The sequence below is a fragment of the Aspergillus flavus genome, chromosome 6 (assembly GCF_009017415.1).
Source record: "Aspergillus flavus chromosome 6, complete sequence".
In the NCBI taxonomy this organism is placed as follows: domain Eukaryota; kingdom Fungi; phylum Ascomycota; class Eurotiomycetes; order Eurotiales; family Aspergillaceae; genus Aspergillus; species Aspergillus flavus.
Window position 1 is genome coordinate 2883603 of NC_092410.1, and position 9940 is coordinate 2893542.

General features: G+C 48.7%; 5 protein-coding genes across 5 annotated transcripts; 3 read left to right on the top strand and 2 right to left on the bottom strand.

Annotated features, from left to right (window-relative positions):
• Nucleotides 1-322: 322 nt before the first annotated feature.
• F9C07_11879 (uncharacterized protein) lies at nt 323-2167 on the top strand (the record flags this gene model as incomplete). Its single annotated transcript, XM_041293708.2, has 5 exons — nt 323-814; nt 868-1138; nt 1197-1372; nt 1435-1615; nt 1668-2167. The coding sequence occupies 5 exons, from the start codon at nt 323-325 to the stop codon at nt 2165-2167; spliced, it is 1620 nt and encodes a 539-aa protein (XP_041148881.2).
• Nucleotides 2168-2940: 773 nt separating this feature from the next.
• F9C07_11878 (putative TodF product hydratase) lies at nt 2941-3729 on the bottom strand (the record flags this gene model as incomplete). The annotated part of the gene is made up of 1 exon (XM_041286760.1): nt 2941-3729. The coding sequence occupies one exon, from the start codon at nt 3727-3729 to the stop codon at nt 2941-2943; it is 789 nt and encodes a 262-aa protein (XP_041148880.1).
• Nucleotides 3730-4758: 1029 nt separating this feature from the next.
• On the bottom strand, nt 4759-6513 carry F9C07_2286511 (uncharacterized protein). The gene is made up of 3 exons (XM_041293713.2): nt 5689-6513; nt 5322-5637; nt 4759-5263 (listed from the first exon to the last, which is right to left on the bottom strand). Exons 1-3 carry the CDS (start codon nt 6051-6053, stop codon nt 4913-4915), a joined length of 1032 nt encoding a protein of 343 aa, XP_041148879.1. The 5' UTR covers nt 6054-6513; the 3' UTR covers nt 4759-4912.
• Nucleotides 6514-8266: 1753 nt separating this feature from the next.
• F9C07_2286512 (uncharacterized protein) lies at nt 8267-9077 on the top strand. The gene is made up of 2 exons (XM_041293707.2): nt 8267-8427; nt 8485-9077. The coding sequence occupies exons 1-2, from the start codon at nt 8352-8354 to the stop codon at nt 8766-8768; spliced, it is 360 nt and encodes a 119-aa protein (XP_041148878.1). The 5' UTR covers nt 8267-8351; the 3' UTR covers nt 8769-9077.
• Nucleotides 9078-9590: 513 nt separating this feature from the next.
• On the top strand, nt 9591-9885 carry F9C07_2286513 (uncharacterized protein). Its single transcript, XM_071510834.1, has one exon. It carries the CDS (start codon nt 9636-9638, stop codon nt 9843-9845), a length of 210 nt encoding a protein of 69 aa, XP_071367929.1. The 5' UTR covers nt 9591-9635; the 3' UTR covers nt 9846-9885.
• Nucleotides 9886-9940: the final 55 nt, after the last annotated feature.

The following is a 9940-nucleotide window of genomic DNA, read 5'->3' on the forward strand; positions in this document are numbered from 1 at the left end:
TAGGGTCTGAAGAGCCCCCGATCCACGCACCACTGAGGATCGACCATGCGCGCAGTATCTGGACCAGTCCGTTTACCTTGCCGTCTAAAACGATCAAGAATACCCACCGCAATAAGCGGAGTTGGAGTAGGTATACCACCTCATAGAAGATGATATGGCTCGGTCCCAAGTCCTCAAATAGCTGCGAGAAGGTTAAATGGTCAGATAGAGGACGGGGGATACACTGCGCCTTTTAACTAATATGAATGAGTGCTAATGGTGTCGCATAGTTTGGCTGGCTCCCTCATCCATGTGGTCCTTCACAGCTCGACTGACGCTGATGATGACTGAGAAGCTCAACTTAGAATCGCACAGCGCCCCGAATCTCATCGACCGAGACATTTATCTCCTGCATTGGCGACCCGCACCGCCGGACGACCAGCCTGATATCCATGGGCTACCTTCGCTGGACCATGCGCTCTACTTGTTGAACACTGTGATGTTCTACATGGGACAAAACTATTTCCTTTTCGAAAAGAAGACCTTCCTAGCCCATCTCCACGAATTCTACTACGGCGATGCCCTTCGAAAGGCCATGGAGTATAAGTTATGGTTCGTCCAATACCTCCTAGTGTTGGCATTCGGGAGCGCCTTCGTAGTACAGCCCACCAAAAACACCAGGGAACCCCCGGGAGCAAAATACTTCATTCGCGCAATGTCCCTCATGCCGGAACATTCGACCTTGTGGAAGGACAGTCTGCTAGCCATTGAAGTGCTGGGACTTGCAGGACTGTACTTGTATTCTATTGATCATCGAGAGTCCGCCCACGTATATGTAAGTTTACAATACTATGACATCCCAATTGGTGAGTCTGCTAACAGGTACAGCTTGGTCAAGCCATACGCATCGAACAATTAGAGGGGATGCATACCCAACTGCCAGAGGAGGAGCTCGGAATCGACACGGTGACCCGCTGCCATAACCTGTGGTGGACTCTCTACCTCATGGATCGCCATTTCTCGGCATCGCTGGGGCTGCCGATGATTACCCAGGATAACGATATTACGACATTGATCGATCCACCCACGGCTTCGTCGCGCAACGCAACGCTCAGTCTTCGGGTCCGATTGTCGCAAATGCTCTCATTCATTCTTTCCTGTAAGCCCTTTCCCAAACGATAGTTCGTAGTCTGTTATCGCTGACTGATACATTAAAGCAATTTATAAGACCGAGGAAACTCAACTCGGCATCTTCCTGGAGCAGACGAGGTCGGTCCTACACGCCATGGCTGGGCTGGCCCAGGAAATTGAAAGTGCAGTGTCGATACAGCTCCAGAAGCCCCTTCACCGGGTTCCCAGAGAGACACGCCTTATCATGTTAATATATCACCAGGTGCGCCTTGCGATACCGTTCTATTCGCTTCCCCGTCATTGCTAATGAACTTCACGATCCAGTGTGTCATTGTTGCCACGCGTCCGTTACTATTGTCCGTTCTCAAAGAACGACTAGAGAAGCTGGGACACGGTGAAGAAGACTGGCAGAGCTTACTCGTTGCCACAGAGGCCCTGATCGCAACCGGAATCAAGTCAGCTTCAAAGACATTACAACTATTAACCGACGAGGATGATCTCTTGGGTAAGCCAACATTCATTCCATAAACTATTCTCCCGTACTAAGAAATCAACAGAGGCGTTCCTACCCTTCGACCTAGAATACACATACGGAGCTGCAATCCACCTAATGATGGCCCATACCCTCTTCCCAGGGGCCGTAGAAGACTGTTCCCTCAACCAGGTATACTCCATCCTAGACGGAATGATCTACAAAGGGAACCAGGTAGCAGCCGCACGAAAAGCCGAATTGACGCATCTCGAGTACCTGTTCCAGGAACTGGCCACGCGGATTGAGCAGTGCGGCTTACAGACTCTCACTCTACACAGCTTACCACAGGATGAACATGCGGTTGAAAATTCCTCACACCAGCTGGAGAATCACTTGTTACCGGTCCCTGAACCCACTCTGCCGATGGATGGGGACCCGGAGCTATTACCCTCGGATCTGCGACCGACGGCTAGCAACATGGAATGTTTGGATAGTTTGGGCATTTCATCTTATGAGTTCTTTTCTATTGTTGCGCAGATTGGGCATCATGAGTCTTATAGTTTGCTGGATCCTAGAGAGACATAGAAATGTGGCAACGAAGTTACGATTCATCATAATGCTGGCAGTTGTCTGCGCTACCGTATATTGTCTTTAGCGGTGATGTGCAGTCCTTGTATAGCTCAGCTTGCGTCCAACGTAGGTCCGTCCTACTTTCGTGGAGTTATTAGAGACCTCACCCCCCTTAAAGAACACCCTTCACCACCGAGTGTTCACTGCCATGGTGAATATTCACCGGTAAATAGACTGGGGATAATTGAAGGCAAGATAACCCCACAATATCCCCGGAGCACGACCCATTCTGATCGCCGACCCCAGAACCAATTCGGGATTTGGATCCACCAATCCGTGTCCCTCGTGATACCCCTAGCCCTATCTACACCCGATGCTCGGCTTCTTTCCGTGACCTTTTCTTAATTTTCTTAAGTCAAGTACGGGGTTGACCCGAGTGAATGTCTTCTCTACACCCAGCAATGCTCCTTTAGAGGAAATTTCGTGCCAGTGCCAGGCTGAGTGGGTTCTGTCTTCCTGATGGAGAGTTTAGTCATACATGAGCATGCAATAATTGCAGCTCTGTCGTATGGCCCAGTGCCAGGATAGTTTACGAACAACGGATTTACTGAACACCCCTCGGGGTTCGTCTTCCAGAATATAAACACATCATTATCAGCAGTTATAAGGTGTCCTTAAGCGAAGTACAGTTCTATAATCAAACCCCCAAACATCATATAAACCAAAATCTAAAACAAATCTATCACGATAAATCTATCTATCAGTCCAATCCCAACCAAACCACCCATCTACACAACATCAAACTCAACACTCCCCCACCCCTCAAAAGTACAATTCCAATGCCCAGCCTCCGTCATAGGCACAGCCTGCAAACAGCTCCCAGGAAGAATAACCTGCCCCGGCAGAAACTCAATATCATAAGCCGCCAACCGATTGACCAACCATGCCACCGCCGAGATAGGGTTCCCAAGTACATTGGCCGTATTCCCATCCATAACCTGCTTATCATTAAACCGCAACGTACCCCTTGTATCCCTCAACGTAAGCTCAGTCAACTTTCTCGGCGTTCCACCGAGAATAACAGCACCCGTAGACCCATTATCAGCTAGCGTATCCGCAAGTCCAATCTCCCAGTTCTGCACCCGGGAATCGATGATCTCGATGGCGGGGATAGCGTAGTCGATGGCGTTAATCACGTCCGCGACTGTGACATTAGGACCCTTGAGTGGTTTGTGAAGAACGAATGCCGGTTCCAGTTCGACGTAGGGCTTGATGTAGTCTTTCAGATGGACGGTGGTACTTTCGTAGACGAAGGTGCTGGCGAGCAGGAACCCGTAGTCTGGGTGGTCGAGCCCGAAGGCGTCTTGCATTACTTTGGCGATGTTGCCGAGCTTGTAGCCCACTAGACGGTCGCCGTTCTTGACTGCGTGCTCGGTGTTGATTTGTTGGACCTTGAACCCGTCTTCGGCGTCGAGGGTGGGCCAGATTTTGCTGGGGGTTGGGATTGGGGTTTTGTTTGCCCGTGCGGTGCGCAGGGCGAGGGAGACTTCTTGGAGTTCGGTTTCTTTGGCGGCCATTTTGATTGATGATAGACTTTTTAGCGATGGTTCGGTGTTGTTGATAGAGGATTGGCTCGATTTTGTTTTTGAAGTAGTCACGAACTCTGCCTTCAATGGAGATGTATGAATGTAATAGACAGATGTACGATTTTGTATGATCGAAGTATACACGCGCAGATACGTATATATATCTATATGGTTTGTATAGACCAAAGCAAGTCGTCGGGTCGGCCTCGGCTCCAGATCGGATTCTCCCCGTTACCGACCCTATCTCGGGTTTTACACCCGAGGAAACAAACCACACTCGGCCATACGTGGGGATCCTTTAGTCGACATCTAGGTCAAGTGATTCAGGTCGACTTGAATTGCATTGCATCTCCATGGTTCTAGGCTTTGGGAACTTTTTACCATATGTGGTTAAATCGTGTACGGTAAGTAGTATAGCTTCGGTTTCTGGAAGGATGCTCACGAGGACAGGGTGTGTATGTCTGACTGAGTAGGGGGAGCTTATTGTTTCCGATATGTAGATGTTTATTTTATCCATGATACAGATAATATATGAATATTGGATAGTAACGTAGCGTAAAGCAGTCCGGGATGGTCTCGACTCCGATGTATGCGTATTAAAGAATACGAGTAGAATATGTACAAACTCCGAGTAACCATAAGAGAATAAAAACTTCAATTGATTTACAAAACAGAAGTCAAAGGTAGAGCCTCTAGGGGTATGAGGGCCTTTGTATAGGTAGAGTTCTATAACACCGGCTTCACAAAGGGCGGCAGTGAACAAAGAATTCAAAAAATATAGAAGTAATGGCGTAGTCAAACATTGTACTATAAGGTAGACAGTTACACTATGTTGGTTAAATATCATAGCCAAAGTATGTCACAGAGGCAGCAAGTAGAAAGGACTCTTATTCGGTGCGGATTCCGGACTATTTTTCCTTAGACGAGACTGCAAATATCCCAGAGGATGAGGAACTAGGAGAAACAACCTCAAGAACTGTGCTAGTGCCAGAAGGAAGATCTATAGTTAACTGTATAATGAATTTTATCACATCCTAAACACTGAAGTACACTGAATAAAAGGAAAACTCGCAAAGTACCATGCCGCTAACATATAACTTGCAATACCAGAACCAGCAAATGCAAAGCTCACAAATCATCATATACATGTCAACAGCCAAGAGACCTAATAGATCTAATCGACCTCAATGATTTCCTCCAGCATGGACTCCAGGAATGCCTTCTGTTCCTTCAAGAACTGCCGGATATCAGCAATGTCGAATGGCCTCTTGGCCACGACACGGCGACGCTCCTCCTTCTGCTTGAGGCGAAGACGCTCCTCCAACAGCTCCAAGCGGTACTCAGTGTATTGAGTGTAGAGCTCGGAAAGGTCGCTGATACCACGCACGCCGACCAGGACAGTCTCATCGCGGACCATAGGATCCTTGGGGCGGAAACAAGTGACCATGCTAATTCTCTCACGGCCGCCGAGTGCCTTAAGCGCCTGGTGCTCGATGTACCGTCCCTGCAGGACAACCGCAGTACCCTTCCAGATGAGTTAGTCCGTGTTCGAGAAATATGCTCGGTCGAATGCTGTCACCTACCATTGCTGGGCCGCGGACTTTCATGATATCACCCGAAGGTGTGCGCAAAGCAGTTTCACCACCAACCATGCCAGTGCAGTCTGAAAGCATAGTCACACAGACAAAGGGGAAGCTGTCATAGTGCCAAGCAACTGCTGGCAGCTCCTCGTTGGACGGGACCTGCTGTTCCGGTACGGGCTGGGGGTTACTGTTGACGGAGATGTTAATGTTGGCGATTTCAAAGTCGATGGACGAGATGAGGTCGATGCCGGCGACCTCGGAGATACGGCGGAGAACTTCAGGGTCGTTCCATGCAGCGTAGGTGAAGGGTGCGCGACTAGTAAAGTTAGTAAAAGCCACGAGCATCCCTAAGATCAGGAGAACGTACGCTGGGCCCATGCCACGGACCATGTGCTTGTTAAAAGTCGAAGAATACTGGCAGTCAGCCAGGACTTCGTCACTGAAGATCTCTGCCCTCATCTGCTTAATGGCCTCTTCATTGAAAAGGGAGAAGGGCTCCGAGCCGGCGTGAGGGGAAATGCCCTGCCCTTCCAGGCCGATCTCCTCCATAGTGTAGATGCGCTTCGGGGCCTGGAAGTTGAGATGCTTCGCGGCGTTGAATGTGTCCTTCTTAGCGATCCGAGCCCCGTCGATAAGTGACTGGGGAAGGGCGCTGGAAGGCCGTGTGGCCTTCTTGGTGGCCGGCCCGATGACAACGGGCGGCTCAGGGGAGAGGAGTGCTGCAGGTGCCATTGTTTTGTTGGAAGAAAGTGAAGTTTGGAAGGCGTGCTTTGCTCTTGATAGAGGTGATTATGTTATTGAAGGATGTTGATCTGATGGACTCATTCTGCTGAATGAATCGCACCCTTATATGTATGTCTTCTGGCATGGCAAGACTTGCTTCACACCACCAGGTTGGAATAGAAAAGGTCACGAGCTACTCGGCTCGGAGATCGGATGAGGGTATTCAGATTATCCCAAAACGGTACCATTTTCCACGACGAAGCTTGGTAGTGCTAGCGGTCCGATAGCCAAGCTTTCCAGAATCTCGGATGTGCAAATGAGCCTAGCCTTGCAGACACCAGTCAGTTTCCTGGTTAGCAGCACCCTGACTTCAAGGATCGGGTTCTGTTTCCGAGGAGCCCAGCAGCGAATAGCCACAGCCCCACCCCCAACATCTCGAATAAGGAGTCCTACGCTGATAAGATCAGCTCGGCTCGGGTTTTGGATAGCTCCCTCGGCTCGGGTTCAGTGTATATTATGGGTGCCCCACCCCCATAGAGCCTGTCACGCTGTGATAAACTGGGGCGTGAAGCCCCGTGGGGACTGCAAGCTATAGCGTTCTTCCGATATTCGAGCAAGTAGCACTTCGACCGGCATTGGATACATTACTTGCCCATGGGGCTAGCCTCACGACATATCCACTCGCTGGTCACGGTGGAGCTCGCCGAACCCTACATCCCATTTTACAGACAGAAATGAAACCCGAGCCCGACTAAGGGCCAATTACTAACACGAAAAGCCTCGCCCCAAGTATTCTGAAATACCCCGTGTGCTCATCCCCACAGCGCTCGACAATAGCTAGGGGCCACTTTGCATGCCCAGGAGGAACATTCCGTCAGTCAGCTGAAGCTGAAGCCGGGAACTAGACTACTAGAATGAGTCCTCATCAACGTACAACAAGTGCAAGCGGCAGGCTCAACCCGGTAAGATTTCGGTCGGCGTTTTCATCTAGCTGCTTTTTACGTAGTTGCGCCAAAGCATTAAATTGAAAAAGCTCTCTTCTCCAACAATATAGTTCAGTACAATCTTAGTTGCACGCCCACAGCCTTTACCTGGGGCTGGACGGCGTTCTTTTTGAGAATCAACCACTTTTTCCAAGCTCCTTAGCCGCACTTCGATAATATCTTTCATGGGTTTATAGAGTATTTGGCTTCAGTTTTCCTTGTAATATCTCTAGGAAAGGTTACTCGCCTAGTTGATTCGTACAAGGCAATAATGGCTGATAAAAAGGCGTAAAGCATCTGTCCAGGATATCGTAGAGCTCAATCTCATCAGCAACTATCCGTTCTTTTGTATTAGCCAGTTTCTGGTCGTCGTAGTTCTAGTAGTCAAGGTCCCTTGGCTCAATCTTTCCGCCAAGCGTATCGTACTGGATGCATATCCAGAGCAAAGTCTGTCAATCCCACCCGACAAAAACAACGACTTGGCGTCAAGGTCGTGCCTTGAACATCTGATGCCTACATGATCCTCAAAAAGCCTAGATACAAGATCAAGATCATGCCAAACGGGATACCTCTCTCCTAGAAGCAGACCTATTGCCATAAATGCCCTTTCTCGTGTGCTAGTTGCTTTAATCACGTGGCTACGCACTTTGTATCAACGCATTTAATCTCATTAGGTCGAGCCTCGAACCGAGTTATGGCAACAGAAGCTCTCACTACAGGACCAAAGAACATAGCTCTGGATGCTGTCCCCGAGAGAGGCAATTTGGATACCAAAACAAGGCAAAGCATTACATAATTGAACCCATCCTTCTGGGCTGTGACACCAGGCGTCGGTCCTGTCTTCCGGCATTATTCTAGAACAGAAGACCTTACTGATCAATTTCCGCCTGAGGGGAAGGAATCCCGTTGTTCCCGGTGGATCGTTCGTCTAAGCGTCTCAATCTATGTCGGGAGCTTCTGCCGAAGCCGAAGAATGCGACAAGTGCCAATAGCGAGGCATGTTGTTGACCCCGGAGACTGTGTGATACATATATGTGATATCCTGACAAGGAATTGACAGTTGCATCAATCTACTCTACTCTCAATTCATAGAACATTTGTCTTATAGTTCTCTCTCTGCGGGAAATATCTCTCTAACCTCTCATATCGAATCACTAATTACCCCTTGTCCTATTCTGGCGGACAGATACCGAGAGCCCTCCGAACAACCCCTATTGCCTCGCCTCCATAGGTATCCACCTAGCATAGTTCATTGGACCTCGAGCCAGCCCACCAAAACCTACTATAATTCAACTTGCCTCGTTTCGTCTACGGATCCTACACAATGCACCCTACCATTATTCTTCAAAACGCTGCTCGGGCTCCTCGTATCCGAGCTCTTGGCCAGCATTTTGTCACCCGTATGGACTTCCCACTGACGTAACATCGGTTAAGGCTAATTGTAAACTTCTGCACAGGCTCGGCTGGCCAACCCTCTCGGCTTCCCTCCATGTCCTCCACAAGGAGCTCATATGACTCTTTCGCCGCCTACCGCTCTAGGGCCTATCAGCATGGCCCGCTTCACCAGGCATCTTTCATGCGCGCCTTAGCTAATTCACGCTCTGGTGCCTATGAGAAGGCCCTCAACTCCAGGGGCGAATACATCGACCATGGCGATCTCTCCTCACAGACTCACCACCTTCCATGGACAGAAGCAGAAATTGACGCTATAGAATCTGGCGGTGCTAGCCTCCTCTCCTAAACTATTTCATTTTGGATACAGAGGAGCCCCCAGTGTTGATCCCAAGACAGTTGAGTTTGATTTGGACTCTTTAAGTCTTTGGTTACTTCATTCATCCCAGCCTCAGGGTAGAGTTCTAGGAGTCAGGCTCCGCTTTTTCAAGGCCTACTATACTATACAACACCTTCGGCGTGAAGGGCGAATAGCTCCTGGGGATTTAGTGCTCTTATTCTTTCTTTTGCTATCGGAGGTCTGGTATCTTTCTTGTTTATTTGCACAGCTGGGCGTTGGCGGTTCATGAGTCGTTCTCTTAGCGTTGTTACCTTTTTTTTTAGGCGTTGTATGAATCAACAATCTATGTTAGTGCTCAGAATTGGAATATACAACCTCACTCATCCTGATTCGTGAAACTGAAGTCTAGAACTATGCATAAACCTACGGAATCTGAATGTGTGTAATATGGAGTATCGTGATATTGAATGCTCAACTAGGACCCTCATTGCCATTCTTCATTGCTCTTCCTTTCCTTCACTAGCAACACTTCTTCACGAATAAGAACATTCTCCGTCTAAGCTCCTTAGTACGTCATTGTGTCACTGCAGCTCAGTGCATCTAAGTATATCAGTGGTTAATGTACATCATGCTGCGTTTGGTTGTATCGAAAAGACACTACCTCATCCAGGGAATGGGCTTAATCTTCACCATCTATCATTGAATGATATATACATCACTCCGGAGTGATATTCACCTTGGTCCTGGATCACACTATAAGTATTCGCTCTTGATGTTTGCCCTTCCGTAAAGCCTCATACCCCTCAAGCTTTCAACATTTCCATATTTCAGATTCTAGTCTCCTCTTTATCCCGATCGAACAAACATCCTTTTAAAATGAAGCTCCTCTACTTCTTTACCTTCATCCTTTCCTTCGCTCTCTTCATCTCTAGTCTCCCAGTTGAGGGCGATAACCAGCACACTGCAGCGGAGAAAGATGATACGATTTCCCCTGGAGAAGCCAACAAAAATGCCACACCCTCTGCAAACCCAAACAACGGATTCGGATACTACTATTGCCCTCCTCGAGGCTGCCGTGCCAACTAACCGAAACAAGAGGTTTCGCTGCTAGTACGGCCGTCCTGAGGTGGGATATTCTGAAGACATTGAGACGTAGTGGAGCTCTGACAATTGCCAGTGGT

Coding starts and splice junctions, on each gene's coding strand:
- F9C07_2286511 (XM_041293713.2), bottom strand. CDS start 6,053: ATGGCACCTGCAGCACTCCTCTCCCCTGAGCCGCCCGTTGTCATCGGG. Junction 5,638..5,688: donor GTCCGTGGCATGGGCCCAGC/GTACGTTCTCCT, acceptor TAACTTTACTAG/TCGCGCACCCTTCACCTACG. Junction 5,264..5,321: donor AAGTCCGCGGCCCAGCAATG/GTAGGTGACAGC, acceptor CTCATCTGGAAG/GGTACTGCGGTTGTCCTGCA.
- F9C07_2286513 (XM_071510834.1), top strand. CDS start 9,636: ATGAAGCTCCTCTACTTCTTTACCTTCATCCTTTCCTTCGCTCTCTTC.
- F9C07_2286512 (XM_041293707.2), top strand. CDS start 8,352: ATGCACCCTACCATTATTCTTCAAAACGCTGCTCGGGCTCCTCGTATC. Junction 8,428..8,484: donor TGGCCAGCATTTTGTCACCC/GTATGGACTTCC, acceptor ACTTCTGCACAG/GCTCGGCTGGCCAACCCTCT.